General features: G+C 38.8%; 3 protein-coding genes across 5 annotated transcripts; 2 read left to right on the plus strand and 1 right to left on the minus strand.

Annotated features, from left to right (window-relative positions):
• Positions 1 to 10: 10 nt before the first annotated feature.
• On the plus strand, positions 11 to 8,990 carry LOC136248745 (uncharacterized). Its single transcript, XM_066040536.1, has 17 exons — positions 11 to 123; positions 168 to 221; positions 265 to 339; positions 390 to 478; positions 545 to 660; positions 712 to 815; positions 1,964 to 3,308; positions 4,049 to 4,630; positions 4,739 to 4,826; positions 4,873 to 4,947; positions 5,000 to 5,040; positions 7,151 to 7,228; positions 7,280 to 7,343; positions 7,389 to 7,459; positions 8,657 to 8,723; positions 8,778 to 8,844; positions 8,897 to 8,990. The coding sequence occupies exons 1-17, from the start codon at positions 47 to 49 to the stop codon at positions 8,928 to 8,930; spliced, it is 3,027 nt and encodes a 1,008-aa protein (XP_065896608.1). The 5' UTR covers positions 11 to 46; the 3' UTR covers positions 8,931 to 8,990.
• On the plus strand, positions 8,967 to 25,395 carry LOC136248750 (bifunctional coenzyme A synthase-like). Of its 3 annotated transcripts, none has more exons than XM_066040543.1 (13): positions 8,969 to 9,803; positions 14,740 to 14,856; positions 15,065 to 15,199; positions 15,242 to 15,308; positions 15,751 to 15,900; positions 15,947 to 16,044; positions 16,627 to 16,773; positions 16,827 to 16,933; positions 24,442 to 24,521; positions 24,591 to 24,638; positions 24,685 to 24,735; positions 25,166 to 25,229; positions 25,282 to 25,395. In XM_066040543.1, the coding sequence occupies exons 1-8, from the start codon at positions 9,027 to 9,029 to the stop codon at positions 16,875 to 16,877; spliced, it is 1,542 nt and encodes a 513-aa protein (XP_065896615.1). In that variant the 5' UTR covers positions 8,969 to 9,026; the 3' UTR covers positions 16,878 to 16,933; positions 24,442 to 24,521; positions 24,591 to 24,638; positions 24,685 to 24,735; positions 25,166 to 25,229; positions 25,282 to 25,395. The 3 variants fall into 3 exon arrangements, with proteins under 3 accessions (XP_065896616.1, XP_065896615.1, XP_065896612.1); XM_066040540.1 differs by having other exon boundaries at positions 25,166 to 25,225; XM_066040544.1 differs by lacking the exons at positions 16,827 to 16,933; positions 24,442 to 24,521; positions 24,591 to 24,638; ... (1 more) ...; positions 25,166 to 25,229; positions 25,282 to 25,395 and adding an exon at positions 16,320 to 16,396 and having other exon boundaries at positions 8,967 to 9,803; positions 16,627 to 16,769.
• Positions 16,863 to 21,569, minus strand: LOC136248748 (uncharacterized). Its single transcript, XM_066040538.1, has 2 exons — positions 19,722 to 21,569; positions 16,863 to 17,303 (listed from the first exon to the last, which is right to left on the minus strand). The coding sequence occupies exons 1-2, from the start codon at positions 21,490 to 21,492 to the stop codon at positions 17,002 to 17,004; spliced, it is 2,073 nt and encodes a 690-aa protein (XP_065896610.1). The 5' UTR covers positions 21,493 to 21,569; the 3' UTR covers positions 16,863 to 17,001.
• Positions 25,396 to 25,400: the final 5 nt, after the last annotated feature.

Here is a 25,400-nt window from a genome sequence, read left to right on the forward strand (position 1 = left end):
GTCACGTGATTTCAACAAATTATTGAAATTTAGCGCGCTACCAAACATGTCAGCGCATGACAACGGCACACAAGTGAAGGAGACGCTGGAGAAGATTAAGAAATATTTAGAATGTCCTATATGGTGAGATTAATAGCCTTACATTGAACTAACGTGTTCTATCCTAGCCTGGAGTTGCTTTCAGACCCGTACACCACACAGTGTGGCCACTCGTTTTGCAGGTAACACATCACTAGTGTGCTAGTGTGTTCATTAACACCTTAGGCAATGTATCCACACGTTTATTGCGTCTACCAAGCATACCAGGTGTCCTCTATGTAAAGTATCCATATCTAGGAGGTGAATGGACGTGTAGTCTTCAATTCGTAGTGCTAGAAATGCTTTTACAGGAGTATGAATAAGAGTACCTGTCTGAGTGACATTATTGACTCTGTTCGACATCTTGAAGAGGCTATGAGAATTGACATGGGTGTTATGAGTATGTGTTGCGTGTAGTATGCATCTTTGTGGATGTGTCATGTCATACAGTCTGTCACACACACAGGTACCCCACCGCGACATGTCACATCTCACAGTCACGAGTGCAGTGCTACTCCTGGTCTTATAATACACTCACTACTCCACCCCACCCCATACAAGCCCTCCACAATACCACAACAGGTAACTAGTGTACAACACATGTCAAGTACTACTACTGGTACATGTTAACAGGCTAGTGGTCCAGTGGAGGTGAACACTACACCACCTGCTATACAGAGGAGGACTAAGAACAACATTAGGAAGACTAACAACCGGAGACAGAAGAATACAACAAGGTGTGCTAATATAATTGGGAGGGGTTCGCCTACACTTATGTAAAAAGTTGTGTTATGCAGCATAGCTTTCACATTCTCTGAGGGGTCCATTAACATGAATTATTAAAAACTTATGTGCATGAGTGTAGTACAATTATGTGTACGTGGTGTGTGTGTACGTGCATGCGTGCATGCTAGAGCTGGGACAAATATTGAAATTTGCCTTCGAACATTCACTAATAAAATATTTGAACATCTGAAGTTTCGGTGTTAGCTTTTAGGTTTTCTTGAATTTATGCGCATCCTCTTAAGTTTTATCTTTCTAATCCTATTTAATAAGTTTGCAAGCATTTGGAAAATGCATGTAGTATGTTCACGTTGAGCTGAATCCTGAAAAACAGCTAAAAATTAAAAGTGGATTTTTCCTTAACAGAGTTAACATTTCAGCCAACCAGATGATTATTGGTAACAGCAAAGGTGTCAACAATAGACACGTACGGTTTGGCTCCAGTACAAGTTCGGGAAAGGACTGTAATGGACACTGTACTTATATGGCTTCCCCATAGGAAATGTATTGTGAAAATTTTGATTGGCCGTAAATATTATGTCAAACATTTAAACAAAAAGATTTTGAAATGTTTTTAGCGAGTCTAGACAAATGAGCCAAATTTCAAGATTGTGCGTAATTGCATCCATGAGTTATTAAATGTTTTTGAGGATTCAACTCAACATGAACATACTATAGCAGCAGTACTGAATGAAGCGATTGATCAATTGCAAATCGGCGTCTCCACTATACTGCAATCATACATAGGCAAACACCAACTAATGGCAAAAAAGACATTTTCCATGTATTATCTATCACTTTGCAAGGTGGTTTAAGGCTACTACAGTAGCAAGGTAAACTGCAATGGTTTAAAAGTGGGCATGGCACACGATCGATTGATCGTGAAGAGCCGAACATCAATCGTGCAAGATGAATAAGCAGCTGCAATAAAGATAACGAACGACATTTATTTGTAATTCTTTCGTTGGCTATGAGTGCAATACAAAGCTTAGAAGTATAATTCGAAGTTTACTTACCCTTCAAAGTTTGAACCCATGAAACATTAGAAGCTTTATCCCAGCCCTAGTGCATGCATGTGTGTGATTGTTTATTGTATCAACAGGAAGCTCACAGCCAGTACTAGTGATCATGATAAGAGAATAACTAGACACACATCATCAAGTGACCAGCCGTCATGCAGTAATCACATGGAAGTAACTCCTTCACTGAATGATGTAGTATACAACAAGACCACAATGAACAGTGTAGTGTCTCAGTCATTATTAGTAGAGCAGCCATGCCCTCTCCAACAAGTGACAGGAAGTTCTATGCATCATCTCAATGGTGGTGACAATGTCACTGTAACTGTCACTGATGGTGTCACTGATGCAGACATGACATCCCGTCCTAGTTCATCACTACAACAGGCACATAGCTCTAACATGTTACCTACTGAGGGTAGAACTAGTGAGCAAGATGTGTTGAGTAGTGCAGTGTTTACATCACCATCACCCACCTGTGTATCTGACCATGCTCCCTGTGTATCAGACCACAAGGTAGAGGTGACTCATAGAATATGTGTGGATGACCCATTAGAAGATGAGTCCCCTACTCCTGTTAACATCCCAGTATGTAGTAGCACACCTGATAAGTCACACACAACACTACGCATGTCACGGTCCCCTAGTATTCCTCTACAAAATGTTTCAGTGGGGAACCATCCTTGTTACAAGGTGGATGTCACTCCTGTTGTACTGCCAAAGAGGATGATTGCATTAGAGGGATTGTATCAAGCTGACTCACCAGAGTTGGATCATGATCATGATAGCCTTGATATGTTTGATGACTTGGCTCCTTCAGTACCCAGTAATCAACAAGTCAATGATGATCTTGATATGACAACTACCTTTGTGACCAATCCAATCAACAACGATCAAAATGGTGTGATTGATAGCATAACACCCTGTAATCAACCAGTCAAAGATAATCTTGGTGATTCTTTAGTACCCAATAAGGAACCAGGCAAGGATAATCAACATTGTATTGATCTGATCGTTGGCACAGCTCCTTCAGTACCCAGTAACCAACCAGTGAATCAAGAAAGTATTGATATGATTGTTGATACAGCTCCTAATTATCAACCAGTCAAGGGTAATCAAGATAGCCAGTTCATTGATGCAGTACCCCATAATAAATTAGTCAGTGACAATCAAGATGGTCTTGATCTATTTGATGATGAAGTCCCTGCAGCACCCTCTAAACAATGGATTAAGGCTGATCAAAATGGTGTTGATAAAACATCTACTGTGCGACCCACTAATCAACCAGTCAAGGATGATCAAAATATTGATGTTATCAGCCCGGCATTGTTCACACCTGATCAAGCCTCACTACCACATGGTCACAACAACTCCCCCATGGACACATTATCATCAAGTCCGGCACTTGGCGATAGCATCTCTACACAAGTGAGTTGTCTGTCACACCTGTGAAACCTCAACTTAACAGTAGTACTACTTAGCAGTTACCTTTTTAACAAGACCACCTCATTGTAGTGATCCCATCAAAACGTGACCGCATTAATTAGATCACCTCTTCAAAGTTGGGGTCATTACTCCAGAAATGTAACTCGTTACATATGACTCATTGCAGATACATATAAAAAGTAATGAGTTACATATTACATTTGTTTGTTACAAGCTTTGACCTTCTAAATGCAGGCTTCCAGCCTACAACTACAAGTAACACGAGTGAGACAGGTATTTCTCTGGTATAGTTCTGCCTCAAAAATATACTTTGTTTTAGTAACTTGGCCTACACTATCACTCGCCTGTATGGCCATCACCAGTGCTTTCAGGACCCAATCACATGTTGGATACAATGTGTATTAAAAAGAAGTAACATATTACAATTTCCAGATGTAATATCTGTTATATATTACTCCTTACTTTGTCATGTAACATGGTTACTGCAAAAGTAATATTATTATGTAATGAGTTACATGTGTAATGGGTTACTCCCAACTCTATACCTCTTTATGGTGACCATGCAAGAGGATCCAAACATACAACCAAGGTGCATTTACGATCTAAGGTCACCTTTTTGCCACGTTATGGTTTGTAAGACTATTTAAGAATGTTATAGTAAGTAATGAGTCAGGTTTGTACGTTCGTGTCGTATGGAGTTGATATTGTTATTATCCCCGTAGGACATATTACAGCTACAACAACAGTTAGAACAGAAGCAGAATGAGATAGCATCACTCAACGCTGCCATACAAGAGAAGAGCAGCACTTGTGTGGCTACTGTGTGTTCTAATAATGAACAATTAACATTGACTGTAGCTAGTAGTGTTAAGACTGTGGATGATTCCTGCCCTGCTAACATTTCCTCACAGGACAAATGTGTTAGTCAACAATCAGCCATAATCACTGAACAATCTCCTGTTAGCTTACAATCTTCTGTTACCCAACAAACCCCCATCACTCCTAGTACACAGATGAACACTGTGGCACTGTTCCAGTGTGCTGACCAGATATTCACTGGGCTGAAGAAGACTCTAAAAACTGATAGAGTTCTGGCACCAATTGATGTTAATGTCCAGAGTAGTAGTGAGATTGGCAGAGATTTGTTTCACACCCCATCTCATCATATGAGGATCACCAGACCCAGCAGTGACCAGCCAAGACGTCACTTATCATCACTACACACAGATAGGTTGAATAGTTCAGCTGATGTGTTACCATCTGGTGTTTCCCTCACCACATCTGGGTTGACTATCAGTGAAATAGTAAGAGAACTTGATAACAGACAATGTACATGTCTATATGTGGATACATACACATACACACTACATGCAGTGGCAAATATGGTAACTACTCTTGTTAACTTTTAATAGGAGAAGGTACAGAGACTAGCTGAAATGTGTCACATCCAGTACAACAGTAGACTATCATCCCTCACTACACATCTGGTGATGGCCACTAGTAAGTGTGTATGTTCTATTAGAGTATTTTAGCTCCTCACCATTAGATGGTAAGGTGTGCTCTAGGACTCCTAAATACCTTCAGGGACTTCTGAGGGGACTATGGATAATCAATTATGATTGTGAGTTGTGTGTAATTTATATTATACGTACCACCAGTCAATATCCTACTAGGGGTGTTGGAGTGTCTGACAAGTGGACAATTAGTGGATGAGGTATGTGATGATTAATACCTTTTATAGTAATAGTATGTCTCACCCTGTACCCTCCCTCATTATTGCAGTACTTCAATTATCTGCCAATACTTTTAGTAGCATTGTGAAGTACTTTTTAGCAGAAACAAGTTAATTTCTGCATTCAACCGATTCAGGGAAATGTTGGACAGAAATTTGACAGGTTCCCCCACTCTGAGTACAATTTTCATTGTGTATTTTACTATTGGCACCTTATGATTTACCACATGTGACATGGTTTAGTCAATCTTCCACTACCTCTATACACTAAACAACAACATATGGTGAAATTGTGTCACATGTGACAGCAGAACAGTGGGGAGTTTAGTAGAGAAAATCATTCCCCATTGCTTTCATCATGCAATTTATTGCAATAATCTAATACAAGCAATTTTGTCAAATCCCTTAATGTATTATGGTGAAGTATTCTTGGGACCATGTTGAACACTTCACCAATGCATTACAGTGGCGTGTCTGGACTATCTGGTTTAGTAGGGTGTAGGTTAACACAATTATCACCGATTTGTATTTTGTAACTACTGCACTGTTATTTTATGTATGAACATGTGTAGTTAACAAGGACTAGTATCATGCTAAGAATTGTCACTTTAAAATATCATCAGTTATAGTATGTACAAGTTGAGCCCTGAAAAAAGAAAAGTGGATTATTTCTCAAGAAAATAATATTTTAGCCAACCAGATGATGGGAGGTGACAGTAAAGATGTAAACAGCAGAAGACATGTGTAGTTTGACTTCATTACAAGTTTGGAAAGAGATTAGGCATAAATTTTTTGTCAAGCATTTGAATAAAATGATTTTGAAATATTTTTAGTGGGTCAAGCAGTACTACAAATAAGCCAAACACTTCCATGAGTCAGTAAATGTTTTTGAGGGCTCAGCTCAAAATTATTAGCATATGAGCCATAACTGACGTGCATTATTTCTACTTATTTCAGTGGCTAATAGTTCAGGTGATTTATAATGGGAAAACTTGGTACAATAAACAAGAGTTAGAAGTTACATCAACCCTAGAATCTGTATAAGTTTGCACCCAGTTGGGAATGCTCTATTACAGTATCTCAGTCTTTCATACAGTAACCACTGGTAAGATACTAGAGTTCTTTAGTAGAGACTTAGATACACCACTGCCATTACAATGACACTTGTCCATGGTCTCGTTTGTATTAGCATAGATAATAGAGTACATAAAAGCGATAGGAAACGCAATAACGTGACGTGGAATTCCGTGTATTATGTCACGAACATACTCGTTACGCTTGCTGCGTTTGTATCAAAGAGAAACAAATTGTTGTAACGACAGAATTTTGTAACCAACGACTGTGAAACTTTGCTACAGTGAACTCAAGTAAGCAATTGAGGGAACTAGGATGGTACCAACCCTCAAGGAAGTTATACGCAAAATTAAAAGAGATTGAAAGTGAAAAAAACGGCCCAAAAATTACTTTAAACCACTTAACTTCCTTCGTAAATATATTCCATCCTTTTAACTGTGATAAACCTATTCCTTACCATTTAACAGAGGGAACCAGAGGAAATATCAGAGTAAAACAGGAACTGTTGCTTGAAGAAATGACTAAGTATCTTCCATTTTTTGCCAAAAGTTTAAATCACCTTGCAGTACAACGCAACGGTAAAAGACTGTGTTGGTGACACACCTAGCTTACCACAAGATTCGAAAGTGGAACCGACTATACAAGAAGCGGTATGGACGAGGCATGAAGGTACTATGGGCGAAAGTATGACGGCGTGTAACAATCACGGTTAATGCGATACGCTTTGTTACAAAATCTACAGTCTGAATTCTCTCGCCAAAATCTCTCACAAAGGCCTAAATACTCGCTGTAGTCTGTTGGGATTACTATTTACGCTGCTTAGAACACTAATTCCCATGCTTGAGCACAAAACTGGCTTGTCCTTTCAAGTTACGCGTAATGAAAATCAAATCGGAAATCGCTTGCGTTTCCTATCCCTTTTACTCTATTATCTATGGTATTAGTGTCCTGATAGTCAAGGTGTTTGTTTGAAGTATAACAATCCACACGTTCTTGGTTCTACACATGTTGTTAATAGGTGGATTACGAGGTGATCGGTGATAGTGTGTGTAGTAGTAATATACCAAGGAGAGCCAGGATGACTAAACTAAGGAAGGTACAGTTACTACTCCATGACATGATACATGTACTAACTGATCACATATAGACCAGTCAGTTATTACTATCATATACTATTGTACTGGTCGGTGAGGTGAAGGAGATTGGAACAAGTTAGTAATGAGATTTTCTAGCTCAACATGTCAATATTATTACAGGAGCACTGACCTCTTTGATCTTATTAGCTGGAGGAAAGTCATCTCGCATTGTGTCATCTGATCTTAACAAAGTGTGTTCTCTATTATAGTGTCCCTATAGCTTGACTGTGTAATGTGTATGTGTTGTACTGTATGTAAAATCCATGACTTTTAACCCTCTAATTTTGTGAGATTGGTCATTTGCGTTCTCCCCCCCCCCCCCCCCCCCAAATTTGGCATTATATATGATTACAGTAGACCTAGGGCTGTGTGATAATAATGATAATGTGATCATCATGACGCTTGTGTCATTATCATGATAAAGATAATGAATCATCAGTATCTCAAGATAATAGCAAATCTCCATACATTAAAAGCAGTACTCTTGTGAGTAAGGTCACAATCAGCTGTGGAAAAGGTGATTAGAGAAACTAATTATTCCACAAAACTGTGCTTGTAGAAGTACTCTATGACAATATTTCATTATCGAGATAATATTGTTGATTGTGATAAAATGGTCTTTGTTATTGACACTTATTAAAATGTTGATTTGCATTGTCGCATTATTGCACAGCACTAGATCAGAGGAGGGCGGACATGATTTAAGTGCTGCTAAAATATATTATACAAATGGTTCGTTTTAACGTGCTGAAGAACACTAAGCTTACGACAGGAGTTACCATGCAATGTTTATTGGTGCTTCGTATGGCATGCGGTAATGCGCACGATATACATGACATTGTTAATATCACCATAAACCAAAGGGTTTTTAACAAAATAAACGTGCCATCTTAAAACTTACACTAAACCCAATTCAATTATCCAGTAAACCCCATTCAACCCCACCGTTTGCTGGATCTGTATTGGGTCTATTGAGGCTGACATGAAATACCTAGTGGAACTATGCAATTAAAGCAATAATTTTACATAGTGCTTAAAACGTGTCCGCCCTCCTCTGGCCCTAGATTACACCAATATCTGTGTAACACGGAGTCTTTGTTCCCAGACCAATGCACAACATTGTATACCAAATAACCAATTATGGCTCTTTCTTAGAGTGACAAAAAGTTATTGAAATAACATGCAGGGTGCTGATTCCTCAAACCCAACCCTGAATAATTTGTTACCTTCAAAGTTCAGCTGGTATTATTGACCTCAGATTTTTAATGTAATAGTTGTAACATGGGCCCGAGTGATTTGCCTAATATGTACACCCAAGCTTGAGGGCCATGAGGTGGCTACATGTACATTGTGTGTTATGTGATGTTTATCAGTGTTATTCACTACAGCAATGTCGTGACAAGAAATTGATTGCAGTGTGTGACCTTACCGAGCTGGGTCAACAAGACTTTGATGGTATGGTATATACCTTGATCTGTTGATTTTATTATTGATTGCCCTTCTTGATAGCAATCAGATCAAGCCCAGTAGTTGTAGTGAAGTTAGAATGGCTACTTGACTCTATATCATATTATGAGTAAGTCAACAGTCATCATATTATGCTACTAGTGTGTATTCTCCTGTTTTAGGTTGCAGCCTGTCAATAAATACCTTGTAAAATAATTATAATTATTGTAATTTATGAATGAATTTATTTAAAGATATAACACGTGAGCTACTTAACCTTTGGTCTTCGTATTTTAATTTGTTCGTGCAGAAATGTATCGTACGGCAGCACTCCTCGTAGGGAAGGACACACCCATCCTGCCAGCGCTAGAAGCATCGGCCAAACTCGTACGAGATGTGATGTACGTGCCTTTGACACTTAACAGCTCGCAAGGGACCCCTCATGTCGCGAAGAGAAGTTTGGAACTACTCTACCAGTATGGCAATCGTCATAATCCATCCCTGGACATTAGGATACTGCTACCAATCTCCGGATACTCTACTAGCAGCTATCCGCCACTGTCCTTCAAGGTTGATGCCCTCCTGAGCACGTGCCACAACCAGGAATCAGCTGTCTCACTACCTAGCTATGATTACTTGAAGAGCAGATCAGTTGATGTGGCTAACACACCCTTCATTCATATCAACACCGACACAAACACACACAACACTACTAACATCACTTATACAGTGGATACTAGTTCATACAATACGGTAGCCCTGGGGGGCACATTTGACAGAATTCATGGAGGACATAACTTGTTACTAACATACAGTGCTAATGTGTGTGACAAGAAGGTTATTGTTGGAGTTAGTGATGGGCCATTACTAGTGAACAAGGCATTGGCTGAGCTGATTGAACCAATAAGTGATCGTATTAAAGTTGTGCAGGACTTCCTGACTGATGTTAAGCCAACACTACACCAAGATGTGGTTGCTATCAATGACATGTTTGGTCCTGCTGGATGGGACCCTGATATTGATTGTCTTGTAGTGAGCCAGGAAACTGCAAAAGGTGGAGATATTATTAACGATGAACGACAAAAGAAGGTACTAGTTTGTTTACAATTAATGCATGAGCTTAACACACCTGTCATTATGTTAATGGAGTGTTTATACTTTGTAAGCTCCTCATACACACTCAGCCTACAAACCTTTTTTTTATCCTCCGGCCCTAATGGCACTCCCTTCCACCCACACATCTCTATGGAAAACAAACTAGAAGAAAAACATAAAAAGGGAAGAAAAAAAAGAATTTACCTACAGAAAAGATACCTACAGAAGCCCAGGGAATGTTAGTGAACTGGTAGATGCCCCTCTGCAATGGCGAGATCTATTGCCAGGGGCACACCAGGACGCTTAGAGCGTGATCGAGAAGCACAAATGCATATGATGGAGGAGCGAAGCAAGGAGAACCCCAAACTGCAACGGAGCCAGCCCATCACCACTGAATATGGGGAACTCCACTTCTCACTGAGTAATTGAGCCAAATGCTTATAGGTGGTAGTGGCTGCTTTCCCCATTCCACCGGAGGAGGCAAACACTAATGGGGTAAAGCTGCCATGCTCTACTTCGTGTATACGTTCCTCATAAGCACAACGCTTCTCAGCCTCATCATGTCTACGAAAAGTGGCAGCCAAGGTGGTAAACCGATTGGAAGCTGCAAAAGAATTTAAAATGCGAACATCAAAAAAGGTGTGATGATGTAAGCACCTCCAAAAACCAGATGCTCTGATATCCATGAACGGTGATGCATAGTCTACAAACCACTGTCTAGCAGTCATTTTTGTTACTTTTCTCATCCAAATAGTAGGCTCACATGACTCAGAATATAACTGGTCCAGCTACTTAGTTGCCTTAAAAAAAGTTGCCACCAATGGTCCAAAATATCACAGATGCATGAAGTAAAATGGTGGTGTGGGTGTATTTAAGGGGTTTCCTAGGATTCTGGACCCCCTGCTCTCCCCCTATCCTCCTGAAATTTTAACTTGTAGGCTTGCAGCAGGAACATGTTAGTTTGGCAGCACAAATATACAGTGGACAGGACAGGGCAGTATGCAATAACTACAGTGTGATAGGAAACTTTCATTGATTCCTCGATTAAGGGGGAACAGGGGGTGTGCATAGAGAATTTGTAAGACTGAGATACTCTAATAGAGCAGTCACACATGTTCTAATAGAGTAGTCATAATCATAACAGATGCAGCAGGTGCGGTGGAGCAGGTCAAAGAGTGAGGGGGCCAGGCCAGCTGTAAGTTGAAGACCAAAAAAAAAAAGGTCACAGCCTGCTGACAATAGCTGCTCTCCACCTATTATATCTCCTTATTTAGAACTACACATACATAGCTAAGTAGCTTGCTACACTGCTTCTCTGAATACTGTGACTGCTCTATTAGAGTATCCAGATCCTGACTGTTCTATTAGAGTATCTCGATCTTTTCTTGCAAACAGTGTCCCATAAAAGTGGGGGGCCATGGCCCCTCTGGCCCCCCGTCTCCACCGCCTATGAGATGCAGTATGACTAACTTGGGAATTAGTAAAACGCGGAATAACGAAATAAACAAAACTTATCTTTTGCAGATTGTACAAATAGTTACATGCTCTATATAGCTATCATACTTTATTTACACCCTGTAACAGATCTGCATGGCACGCCCTGGCGATGGCTAAACAGCAGCTGGGCGAGCATTAAATGGGACGAACACACAACCAATCACCCTAGAACAATCTACCTTCGCTAAACATCTATACTCCTTAGTTGATATAGCTACAAAACGTCAAGACCTAGTTCTATTCTTAGGTTAAACTAGCTGCCCTTCATGTGCATACGACCGAATTTATTAGAGTCACACTAGAGTTCAGTAGGGAAGTCCAGTGGTTGTGTGTCTTCAAAACTCATCAGGTTTGAATCAAGAGTGTAAGTAAGTAAGTTTAGCGAAGGTAGATCGTACTAGGGTGATTGGTTGTGTGCTCGTCCCATTTAATTGAATTGAATTGAATTTGGTTTTAAACTCCTATATTTGGCATAGCCGTTCTTCCATATAGGAGGAGTATACACAGTACATACATACATACATAGCTACATATACATAATATACATACGCAGCACTTACGTACATACATACATACATACATACATACATACATACATACATACATACATACATACATACATACATACATACATACATACATACATACATACATACATACATACATACATACATACATATGTTACATAATAATTATTACAAAAAAAAAAAGATGCAAACTTAAGTTTTAAAATCAGTAAGTAAATGGTGATGTAAAGTGGAAGTAAATTCTTGATAGTTATTGATATATAAATAGTTAGGTAATTGATTCCACCATTTAATTGTTTGTATTCTAAAATATTGTTGTGTACTTGTTAAATAACATCAGGGTTTGCATAAGTTGTGGGGTGCCGTGTGCTGTGATTATGAAGTGAACCAAATAAAATAGGAGGATCTAGAGGAATAACATTGTCCTGAGAATAGTGATAATGGTGCATAGCACAGAGACAACGATAACGACTATGGTTTTTAATTGGTAACCACGATAGGTTGTTACGATACTTAGATACATGATCATACTTACGTAAAGAGTAAACTATACGTATGCCCCAGTTCTACAGACGTTGTAATCTATCTACTAGGTTCTGGTGGTCCCCACACTGGGAGTGCATAATCTAGATGTGATATTACAAGCGAGCATTTTAATGATGGTAGTTGAAAGTGATTTTCTATTAGAGTTAATCCAGAATAGGTAATAAGACATTTTTTTGCATACTTGAGATATCTGATCTCTCCAATTTAGCTTGCTATCAAACACAATTTCTAGATATTTCTGATTACTAAAACATCATCGTCAATAGAAAACACCGGAGGTGATTCATCATCACTAACAGATTTTGGCTTGAACCACATTACATTACATTTCTTCACATTTAACTTCATCTTGCTTTCTGAAATAAAACATGATATTAACTGCAAATTCTCACACATTTGCCTTTGAACATCTGAATAATTGATACCAGAACAAATTACAGCTGTATCATCAGCAAATTGCAGGAGAATACCATATTTAACATATAAGGACATTTCATTCATATACACTAAAAACAAAAGAGGTCCTAAGGCACTTCCTTGAGGTATACCACCTTTAACTAATCCCCAATCAGAATATTTTCCATTAAACTTGACATGTTGAAAACAATCACTTAAATAATCTGTGAACCATGCTAGTTCAACATCACATACACCAAGAGAGTTAAGCCTCTGGAGCAAAATAACATGGTCAAGAGAGTCAAAAGCTTCCTTAGGTCAAGGAAAGCAACACAAGCAATAGCCTTGTTATCAATTGCATGTATAATAGTGTCAATTGCAGTTAGTAATAGTTGCTCTGTAGATCTCCCTCTTCTATCAGCTCCTTGATAATCAAACAGTAAACCATTCTTTTCAAAATATGAATTAAGTTGGTAAGCCACAATCTTTTCAAGAAGCTTTGCAATTATGGGAACTACAGAGATTGGTCTAAAATTTCCAGGGTCTTCAAAAGAACCAGATTTATGAATTGGGGTTACATTACGTTTTTTCCACTCTAAGAGAATGGTACCAGATGACAATGATTTATTGTATAATAAAGTTAATGGAAAAATGATTTCTGGTGCTAGTTGTTTAAGAAAAGAAGCTGAAAAACCATCAGGGCTAACTGACTTTCTTACATCAAGCTTTTAAAGCAAGGACATAACAACAGATGGATCAACAGCATAGGCGGCGGAAAGGGGGGGCTAAAGCCCCCCCTCAGAATGATATCACACCGAAATTATCTTTCTTGGAGTGGGGCTGAAAACCGTGATAAAGATCGAGATACTCTAATAGAGCAGTCACTCTAATAAAGTAGTCAGTGTGTAGCGAGCTATGTAAGGATTTTTATGTAGTTTATCAGCTAGAAATGGTAGCTGGTGAAGTGGAATGCTCTTGTCAGTTGGTTGTGACCTTTTTTTTTTTTTTTTTTTTTGGTCTCACCTTACCAAGCTATAGAAATAAGTCTGGGTCAGCCCAGCCCTCATATCAACTACTTCCTCCGCCGCTGATCAACAGTATCAAAACAAAATTTATTACTAGTATAGCATTAGTATTAATATTTGGAGTAAAACTACTTGCTGGTTGATGATTGATGGTAATAGCAACATTGTGAAAAAATTCATTAATATCATCTAGAGACAATCGCTTACTATCAATAGCACTATGATGATTACTGCTATCACGACCAATAACATTGTTGACACCAGCCCACAGGTGAGCTGAAGAAGTTGGATCTTTTTTTGTGTTATACAATAAAGTTTGCAAATAAGCTAGTTTTGCTTCACGAACAAGAACCTTTAATCTATTTTTTATCAACAGCAACAATTGAATCATGAGATGCCTCAGCTTTACGTTTAGCTAACTTCTTACTCTTAATAGCTAATAGTAAAGAAGATGTCATCCATTAATGCTCGCCAGCTGCTGTTCTATCCATCGCCGTGGTGTGCCATGCAGAGCTGTTACAAGGTAAAGTATAATTACTATAGAGCACATAACTATTTGTACAATCTGCAAAAGATAAGTTTTGCTTATTTCGTTATTCCGTATTCCGCGTTTTACTAATTCCCGACTAACTTGGAATTTTAAAATTTGGAGAATTGAATATTAATCACTACAATATCTAACCCTTTTTTCTGTTGTGTTGGGGTAGGGAAAAATCCCAACACATAAAAATACTAATACTACCATAAAATCTAGTAAATTTTGAAACATTTTAAAATGTTCAAAATCTGTCAGCCCCCTGCACCTATCAGTTACTACCAAACCTGTAAACCACCTTGGATACACCCCTGGGTGGGGATGAGAAACTATTAATCCAGCTTATATCTGGTTAACAGGTATTAGGAGTTACATTGTGTTCTGCTGGTGTCAACATGTTATAGGGACTGAAGACACTGCTGATAGAAACGATTGATCTAGTAAAAGCAGAGGAGGGATGTGATAAGCTCAGCTCTACTGACTTGAGGAAGAAGCTACTAGGAGAATACCAACATGTTAAGGTGACTAGCTGTTGTGTGGGTAGAAGTATTTGGGGGACAGTCATTTCATTATTTCTGAGATTTTTATGCACCTAGTACTTAATTAAACAAAACTGTTAATTTCAAGCTCAAATACTTGAAGATGTACTTAGTACTACATGTATGTTAAAAATATCTCTCAAAATTACTACCATACTAATTACTATGGTGATACTATACCGCTATTCAGGGTTCACAATGTGCAGCATACAATCCTCAAACTGGTCCATTCATTATTGGTCTCACTGGAGGTATAGCAAGTGGTAAGAGCTCTATTAGTAAGAGGCTGAGTAACCTCGGAGCCTTCACTGTGGACTGTGATAAGGTGAGGACTATCTAATGAGATGTTTACTGGACTTGTAATCAGTTAGGACATCAAGCTTACAACCCTGGTACTGACTGCTTCAAGTCTTTAGTGGAACAGTTTGGACCAGGTAGTGTGCGTGCGTGCGTTTGTGCATGTGTGTGTGCGCACGCATGCACTAGCGTGTGTGCATTTCTGTGCATGTTGTGTTTCTTGTATTGTCTATTTTGTGGTCCCCATTGCTCAGAGTCCCAAAAATTCCTTGAGCTCTAGTTAGATCTCATGTTGTGTTCGTGTTAAGGTTTCTACTCTATTTTTCCAGCTCCATGCTTGCAATATAAATATTCAAATGTTTATAGAGTATTCACTTGGTACATAACTATCTGAATACGCATTACCTAACAATGACTGAGTATACTACAAGAAAAAGAGCTCTTGGAAAAGTATTTGATGATAAAACAAAATAAAATATTGAAACTGTTTGGCTCGTTCATACAGACCCAAGTACTAAATTAGGTATTGATTCAAGCTGTACTTGTAAACAAACATGATGTGACCATACACTCTTACAGACATAGTGAACAAGGAGGGGATGATAGACAGGGAGATACTTGGTGGAATAGTGTTCTCAGACAAGATCAAAATGACTCAGCTCACTTCCATAGTGTGGCCAGAAATATGGAGACTGGCACATCAACAGATCATCAATGCCTGGGATCAAGGTGTGTAGTGTTACCTTGTTTGATCAGTGTTGATCTGCTTGATCAGGGTACAAGGTGTGTGTTGTTGATGCTGCCGTGTTGTTGGAGGCAGAATGGGATCAGTATTTACATGAAGTGTGGGTGACTGTTGTCCCTCCTAGAGAGGTGTGAAGATGTGTTAATAGTACAGTGTGTGTAGCTTTGTGTGTGTGGTATATATGTATTGTCTGTTATACTGATATGTGCAGACCCTTGGCAACATTGGCATCAAGAGTTCACTTTACAATCTTTGTCCTATAAATCTAATAGAGCATTCATCAAACAAGGAAACAATGTTCTAATGTATGTGTGTATGGCATGAGGTACAAATATTTATGAATTTCACCAGTACCTCATTGCTCTTAAAAATTTATTATAATGCATGACCACATATATTACAGGAAATTGGGCTGTGTATTAGGTTACACTGTGAAATTTTGGTAGCCAGCTTAAGCAACGTTATGCTGCAATCTGATGGGTATGTATTCATTGTAAAATAATGTATGAATGCAAAGCAGCATGCATATGGTTGCTAAGTCATTCTGTTGCAAGTTTTGAAAGTGTAAGAAGTCATTAGTCCCTTCCAACTAATAGCTCTCTTTGTTAACTTGAAATATTGTTTGTGTGTGTGGTGTAGCAGATTGTGTGTACATCACAGTACACACACACAGATGTCACCATGTATCACTTCTTCATACAATGTTCTAGGCCCTCCACCGAGTGATGGAGAGAGATGGTGTTACAGAAGAAGCAGCTAAGAGAAGGATAGATGCTCAGTTGAGTAATAGAGTGAAAGTGGACAAGGCTAACGTGTTACTATCAACACTATGGCAACCAGAGGAGTCACAGAAACAGGTTTGTCTTCATAGTTTGCTGTGCAACAAAGTTTGCTATTATTGTTATCATAGGTGGAGAAGGCATGGTCACTAATGCAGCAGCGACTGTTAAATTTCAAATAGTAATTTGCAGAAAGTAACGTGTGTACCTTAGTGAACATACAAAAGAATAAAAAAAGGTAATTACTACAGGGTGTATTTTATAACAAAATGAAACATTAATAATTCAAGAGATACAAATGTTAGTTCATGGTGTATTATTACCATCTTCACCATACACATCATCAACTGGATCAAGACCAAGTTGTTGTCTTCTCACATTAGTAAGAGCAACCTCCAGTGTTTTCCATGTAGCAGTGGTGGGGCTTAGCTGAAGCCATTTGTCTAATGTCTGTTGTAAGCAGTATGTGTTTTGCTGACGATAGCGTTCCTCGATGTTGTTGATTACTTGTAGTTTCAATCCCAACTCTATTCCAATGTCTCTCCAATGTGCAGCATGTAAATTGATGACATATCTGTTGAGGTCTCTCATTGTTGGAGCATTATCCTCTACAAATTGAAAAGTTGTAAATAGTTAGCTAAACACATATCCCAGTTTGCAGTGTTCAAAACTTCAGTGTTTGGCTGAATTGTAGCCAAAGTCATACAAGTACTGTATAGTAGGGACCACAAAGGTTTGCGCATGGTCCATGTAAAAAACATAACCCACAAACCAGTCTCACTTTTCCCTGATGACGATGAGGCAGTATTGGTTAGGTAAAACTAAGCCCAAAGAAGCCTTCAGATCGACCCGAAATACTTTCAACAAGTTGCTGTGAATTTTTTTTAAAAAATAATTGTTAAATTGAATTTTCTAGTGACTGACTGACAGATGCCTTCAGACAAGCGTAACTCTATAACAGCTAAGGCTATGGGCTTGATTTTTTCACTGTTTGACATCACTTCAGCTGGACACATGCCTTTTGGCATACCGCAGTACGTACAATGCATTCTTCATGGACATACTAGTGTCCTCCTTTGCATCCCATTTATCTTGGCTGACAGCAAAAGATGTTGATTTGGCAGTAGCACGTGATGGTTTCCCTTTCTATCTTTCATAGTGGCTATTTTGATAGCAGAGTTACTTTTTGAACAGTTCTTGATTTGTAATGTGTGTAATGGGTTGAACATAGCTAAGGTGTGCAGCGCCATTTCTTTTGATGCAGTATGCATGGGCTTACTAGTCATAATAGTTTTGTTTTATGAAAAAAGTTAACAAACAAGTATGCAAAAAAATTGGAATTTTCAGCTAGAGTAAGGATCATAGCACATCGATAAAAAGTACTGAAGTAGTCCATGATATTAAATCACAATAAAACAATAAGAAGTGTTATATCCCTACTGTGCTCAAGATACCATAATGGAAATGCATAGTAGGGATATAACACTTCTTATTGTTTTACTGTGATTTAATATTGTGCACTACTCCAGCTTGTTTCAGTACTTTTATCAAAGTGCTATGGTACCTGCTCTAATTGAAAATTCCAATTTTTTGCATACTATGCTGTGTTCTGTCTGTTACACAGCCATATATTCAGCCACAAAGTGTATCTGTTTTAACCCACTTGGTTTGGCTTTATACACATAGTGCAAAATTATGATTTTACTGTAACTAACTGTAGCTACATGATAGCAAACACACTTAAAATCATTCGGCCACCGTCCACAGACTGACACCTTTGTACCAGAAGGAAGAAATGGGATGTATAAGTAAGATGTAGTTTCTGCAGTGCTGTACTTTTTCCATTGTAAAACAAATTGAGTGCATAAAGTGTACACCACTAATACTGTAGCTATTAGCTTTCAATTTAAGACACATCAAGCATCAAAGAACGTAGCTACAGTAACAATCCATTAGCTAGGGACCTCCACTATGCTAGCATAATGGGCAGAACAATTTCAAGTAGTCTATGGTCATTTTAAAAAAGCAACCAAAGACCTTTCACAGACTTGCTTAATAGAATACGAGTTTGCAAATTCTATAACCTAGTAACAACTTTAACTTCCATTAACTCCTGCCTTTTAAAGTAATTAAACATAATGTGATAAGTTGGTCCTACAAATTTCCATCAATCCAACCATAGAGAATGTGCAAAAGCCAAAAATACGTCAGTCCCCAGTCCAGTGTTCCAATCCAATAGTCCAGTGTTCCAATCCAATAGTCCAGTGTTCCAATCCAATAGTCCAGTCCACTGAATAGTGACAGTTGCCGCAGTACCACAAAAGGTCATAATAGAGCAGTCAGGTACAAGAAATCATCGTAAACAATTTTACATAAACAGATCATGCATGAAAATCAAATCAAATTGTAGTATGTCCAACCAAGTCTGTAGCATTAACCATGAGTCGTTGCATTTTTCTGAAGGAACACATGGTTGCTATAATAAGGTTGTATAAGTAATGAGGTGAAATATACCTTTGCTCTGTTTTGGACCTACTTGACATGACCACTTGGAAAACATATCTGTACTAGGTTGTTCGTGCATCTCCATTCATCTCATGATCTCAAAAGGAATGTTCTCTGTACTAACAAAACATTTAGCTGTAAATTAATTAAATCTAGGCTCAATGCTTTATGTGCTGAGCTCTGTACATCCTTGAGAAAGTTGACAAAGCCAAACCGCTGACCTAACCTTCAAAATTTCTATGCAATTGACTCTTGTAAATGTACTAAATTTATACAGAAATGATTTTCGGCAAGAGTTTTAATGGGAATTAAAGGGCTCACATGAGATGATTCCAATCCCGGGTACAGTCTGTATATCTATCTATTATACTAAACATTCCATTCCAATCTATCTTGTTCTCCCACTTATCTGTAATGTGGCTTCTTCACATGGATCAGGTCGAGTGATAACTACATAGCCTTCACACTTTATTACTTCTATCCCACACACTGGGATATAGTACACATTATAATGCACTCACTATTTTTGATTTTATCAATCACTACTGCACCATCCACTAGCCTCGACTGTTCATCAGTTTGTGGTGGCTGTTTTGATTGCTGGTTAAGTCGCTGCGATAGCTTCTCAATGTGTTTTCCCATACGATCTAGTTGCTTCTTCTCTTGCACCTGTTGCTTTGACTGTACATTAAATTGTTGTTGTACATGGTCCAACTGTCGGTCAATTTCTTGTTTGAAAAGTTTTGGTTGTGTGTCCAACTTTTGTGTTACCTGTTCTAATTGTTGATCTAGTTTTTCTTTATCTAGTCTTGACTGCTGCTGTGATTCTTGACAACTTTGTCTCAGTAATTTAAAATCCTCTCTCATCAGTATTACCTGTTGTTGTAATTCCTGGACCTGGTAACTCAGGTCTGGAGTCACTGTACTAAAGATCGACTGGGCTGGTTGCTTACACAAGTTATGTACTTCAATTCTGTCACGCAACACAGTGTAAAAGTAAGCACCCCTTGTAACACTGGTATCATCCCCAGGTAAAATGTTAATATACCCCTTCAACTGCATCCATGAGGGCAACATTTGCTTTACTATATCAACTGCTGCCTTCTGGCCACTCAAAAAGCCACTTAAATAGACGTGAGTCACCAACCTACACTTAGGATGGTGTAGAATTTCCTCAATGTCTCTGCCAAGACTTTGATATTGAGGAGTGTAAAATTTTTTTCTCGTTGCAGGGTCAAGTCTTAACATAGGCTCCTCTAATAACTCCAAAGAGTGCTCTTTACACTGTGACAACAATTCTTTTATACTCATACCGTTTTGTTTTTCTGCATGCTCAACTATTGGCTTAGGCAATTCAATCCTATGTGTATATACAGGCAGACCAAAATCATACTCTAATACCATTCCACACCACATGTTGATTAATAAAATTTGCTTAAACTGCTTCAGACTACTTATCTCTTCCATGCAATCATCAGAAAACTGCAATACTTTCTGCAACATAGCCTCAAACTCTTTGTACACTTGATTTTCACCATAAGCTAGTCTGGTGTTGTGTATTTCTTCAATGAGGATGGTACCACCTGACCTCTGCGTAAACCGCTGTACAGAAATGTCTGTCACATCATCTGAGCAGTTAATCAACATATAACACTGCTGCACTTCACCTTCAGACTCATACAGGTCCTCTAATGCTGATAATGCAGCAACAACAGAATCAGACAGGACCACAAAATCACTCCCACCTTTGTTAAGGCCAACCTTTTGTGCTGCTACTTTCATCATTTGTTTAGCTGCATCACTCCACAGGGCTGGGACTGGCAAGACCCACAAAATACCGTTCGCTTGATCCCTTGGCTTTGGTTTCAACGCACATTTCATGAAGTGGAGATACTCTGCAAAAACAATTTCTGCTGGTAAAGTGTTTCCATTTGTTGCTGTAACTAATAATCGATCACTTCCACTCTGGTCACTGAACAAGTTAGTGTCATTCATCACATTCTCGAACAATGCTAAACGAACATAATCGAAAGTGCCTTGTAATGTCTCGTATTTCCTCGCTGCTTGACTACCACAACCCAGCAAGTATCCACCAGGATTGAAAAGTAAATAGAACACGTCGCGTTTGTATTCTCTCTGTAACGCCTGTATTTCACTAAAGGTATAGTTTTTAAACATTCTCTTGTACGATGGTATCTTCGTTGGATTCCGATGCCAACATTCCGGTCTTTCGTAAATCTCCACCAACGTGCCATTTATCATCACGCTTCCCATAACAGAATCTGTCGCCATGACCGCCAACACTCCGGTAAACAGCCAGGTCAGCACGTCGTGATTTCTTTTGTTTAGGTGGGGGGAAACCCCACAAACACAAACTGCAATGACGTCACCGACACTATATGGATAAATAGTCCAAAGGTACATGATGCGTTAGTTTGGACATAGATAATAGACACCCCTACCTATGGTTTGGACTATCGGTCCATACGAGCACTAGAGTAGTGTACGGTATTGGAATACGGGGTGATTAGCAGTATACTAGCTACGCTGCTTAGGCTTCCCACAATCAATCGTGCCCAACTTGATCGTGCCACAGTGTTCTGTGCTGAATACTCAGCGAGCGAGTCCATCTCGGAGTCGATTGACCTGGACCAGTTGGATTTGAGTGATGCGTGTGTAGGTACGTGTTTAGTTTTATATACTTTGTGCTTATTTCTGCCTTTATAAGTGAAGTTCTTAAAATGTAGTACAGACTCTGCCTCTGTCCCTCCAGTCACTGACTAGTATCAAGCTGGGACTACACTGTGCCATTTATGTACATATTTGGTATTATTTCCCACCAGCATCAGTGGTGCTGGAGCATTTCTAGATGTTTTAATTTGCACCAATGAATGTTCAGCCCCCTACCACTCACCCCTACCCCCCACACAGGCCTGTTAAGTCCAAAGCTGTCCTAACATAGGAGCCATGAATCTATCTTCATGCTTTAATCCTTTGTGATGACATTTCACTTTCTCAAAAATTTTCAACTATGCTACAGTAATCTTTTTTTTAATCTTTACAGTGCTACACTGAAAATCAGTATTCAGTTACTGAGTGGATCCCCTGTTAAACAATTACAATCTACCAAAGATACCGCTGGTTGCTACACTTGATTTTCAACCAATATCTCATGCAGTGTTGGGAAAGTTACTTTTTAAAAGTAACTAGTTACATATTACTTGCAACTGAACTATTTAGTTACAGTTACATATTACTTATAAAATAAAGTAACTGTAATAATATTACATGTTAATATTACTTTGTGTCCACAGCCTTAAGCTGTCACGTGTGAAACTACCACCTTATCACGTGACATGATTGCATTGTTGGACAATGTGCAAATCTTGGTTATAAGGAAGAAGCTGGTGAATAAGCTTCATTCAGTAGGCTTCATTACTTTGTTGTGGCTAGGCGTTACTCAGTGGATTACTAACGAGATTAGTAACTTTGTTACTTGTAGTAATAATATTACGTAATATTGGATTCGTTACAGTAACTATATTACTTAGGTAAGCATTACATTTGTAAGTAAAATAACTTGAGTTATATTACCTGTTTTTATAGCGTATTTCGTTATATTACTTAGTTACCACAAAAGTAATAATATTACATAACGCGTTACTCCCAACACTGATCTCATGCTACTACTATAATAAGCAGGTAAAATTTCCCATCCGGAATTATATTGGGTATTGTACTGCCAGCCAGTTTGCATAGACTTTTGTCTATATGCAATTAGGACAGTAATCCTATAAATACTGATGTGTGAACATAATTTTGTCACAAGCCATCAATTAAAAATGTGCTAGTCAGTGATTGTAATTTATGTGATGCATTCTAATTTTATTTCAACATTTACACTGCACTATAATTTTCTCACTTGCTTGTACAGTAATTATAATTTATAGGTGTGAAAAAACACAGGCATGTGAATACTAGTACTAGTGAATACAATATTGTAGTGTATGTAGTTAAAGAGTGAGTCACTTCCATACTATAGATCCATGCATGTATACTGCATGCGTGTGATGAGCATGTGTATGTGTCTGTGTGTAAAGTTGTGTGTCTGTGTCTGTCCTTATCTCCCACAGCAGGTGATAGTCCAGGTGGGACTTTAGGTGCCCACACCTTCACCTGTGTGACATGGTGCAGCCTCCTGCGGGTTACTAGTACATAGCTACTGGGATATTCAAGCCTACCTAGTGAACCAGCACTCTGTGTGTGGTGTGTGTGTGTATTGTGCGTATGTGTGTGTGAGTGTGTGTGTGTGTGTGTGTGTGTGTGTGTGTGTGTGTGTGTGTGTGTGTAGTGTGTGTAGTATGTATGCAATGCTTGTAGGACATCCAGCCAAAATTGGTGTTTGTCTGAGCATATTAGCAAGGATTATGTATTTGTGTGTGGTGTAGTACGTGTGTGTATTGTATGTGCGTAGTATAGCGCAGTGCATGTGTGTGTGTGTGTGTGTGTGTGTATTGTACAATAGTGCATGTGTGTGTAGTGTAGTGTATGTAATGTAGTGTAGTGGGTATGTGTGTAGTGTAGTGTAGTGCGCGCGTGTGTAGTGTGCTTAATGTGGCGTAGTTTGCATAATGTGGTGTAGTGTGTATGTGCGTGCGTGCGTGTGTGTGTTTGTGTGTGTGTGTATTTGTGTGTGTGGTGTTCGGTGTACGTGTGTGTGGTGTTCGGTGTACGTGTGTGTGGTGTTCAGTGTACGTGTGTGGTGTTCGGTGTACGTGTGTAGTGCGTGTGTGTGTGCATGCGTGCGTGTGCGTGTGTGTGTGTGTGTGTGTGTGTAGTGTATGTGTGTAGTATGTATGCAGCGCTTGTAGGACATCTGACATTTTCCGGCCAAAATTGGTGTTTGTCCTTGCATATTAGCAAGGATTGTGTATGTGTGTGTAGTGTAGTGCGTGTGTGAGAGTATTGTAATGTAGTGCATGTGTGTAGTGTAGTATAGTGTAGTGTGTGTAATGTAGTGTATGTGTGTAGTGTAGTGCGTGCGTGTGAGTAGTGTAGTGCGTATGTGTGTGTGTAGTGTGTGTGTGTTTGTCCATGAATTTCCACATATTCATTGAAGGGTTAGTAGGAAAGGCACACAACTGTTCATGTAATTGAAGTGTTAGATACCCTGGGTTGGTATTTGACTATTAATATGGTAGCTAATTCACATTGTGTTTGCTGTGCTCATTTTAATCACAGTGTGGCTACAAGGAACTACGAGCATGATATCAGTGATGTGTGATGGTCTGGTGTCACCAGCATGATGCAAAGTCTGTAAGGTGGGTGTGTTAGAAATATTGTTGCTATAGTAACCATTGATGATTGTCAAATGTTTATGATTTACATAGCCGGTAACAGCTGTGTGACATATAATCAACCTACAATGACTTCTCCAGGTATGCAAAAAGGTGTGTCCACAATGACCATATCATTCACTCCTAGGTATAGTTTTTCAAGAAAAGTGAAGAGGGGAGCAAATCCAGCAATTGTTCAGTGAGTTGAGTTTTTTGGCTGTGCAGTAGATAGCACGTCTACCTGTATGTAAATCAACAGTTTGTTTCTGTTTCCTGTTCTATGAATGTTTGGCTTACATACTTAATAAATACTTAGGTTTAAAGGAAGAAAATTCATCCATCCTGGAGGAGATTGAGTGTTGCGCTCACAACTAGACATTGGGTGGCCTGCAGTTCTAATCCTGGGGTAGGAGGAATTTTTTCGTTTCTTTGGCCCTTTTCTGTTACACCTTATTGTTAGCTAGGTAATCATTTAAAGTTTCCAGTTCTTGTTAGGTTAGGCAATCCTAAGGCTGCAGCACATGTTACTGTCAGACCTAAAGCTCTAATAACAATAACGTACCTCTACACACATTGCATACTTCTGTGTTGTCAAAAGAAATTGTGCGTAACTAATGCTTTCATTGCAGTTGAGCTACGTGGTTAGTTGAGACTCAGTTAACACCTGCTCACAGAAATGATTTATTTGTGTAGGTGAGCTGTACTAGTGCAAGACATATTAAATGCATGGTTTTTCCCCGTGTAGCTGTTGAGGATTAGCAATGTGACAGACGGTAATAGCTGCTACGAACAACCTATTGTACTTACTTATGCACATTTTTTTTTTTTTTTGCTTGATGTGATATTTACTATATTTTGACTTTT

This window comes from Dysidea avara, chromosome 3, assembly GCF_963678975.1.
Source record: "Dysidea avara chromosome 3, odDysAvar1.4, whole genome shotgun sequence".
Classification (NCBI taxonomy): Eukaryota; Metazoa; Porifera; class Demospongiae; order Dictyoceratida; family Dysideidae; genus Dysidea; species Dysidea avara.

Bases quoted from the DNA above. Each gene is read 5' to 3' on its own strand.
- LOC136248745 (XM_066040536.1), top strand. From the start codon at position 47: ATGTCAGCGCATGACAACGGCACACAAGTGAAGGAGACGCTGGAGAAG. The intron at 4,827-4,872 runs GTAAGTGTGTAT...CCTCACCATTAG, and splicing joins ACATCTGGTGATGGCCACTA to ATGGTAAGGTGTGCTCTAGG. The intron at 5,041-7,150 runs GTATGTGATGAT...TGTTGTTAATAG, and splicing joins GTGGACAATTAGTGGATGAG to GTGGATTACGAGGTGATCGG.
- LOC136248750 (XM_066040543.1), top strand. From the start codon at position 9,027: ATGTATCGTACGGCAGCACTCCTCGTAGGGAAGGACACACCCATCCTG. The intron at 14,857-15,064 runs GTGACTAGCTGT...ACCGCTATTCAG, and splicing joins GAGAATACCAACATGTTAAG to GGTTCACAATGTGCAGCATA. The intron at 16,045-16,626 runs GTGTGAAGATGT...ACAATGTTCTAG, and splicing joins CTGTTGTCCCTCCTAGAGAG to GCCCTCCACCGAGTGATGGA.
- LOC136248748 (XM_066040538.1), bottom strand. From the start codon at position 21,492: ATGGCGACAGATTCTGTTATGGGAAGCGTGATGATAAATGGCACGTTG. The intron at 17,304-19,721 runs GTGAGTGCATTA...TTCAATTTGTAG, and splicing joins GATTGATAAAATCAAAAATA to AGGATAATGCTCCAACAATG.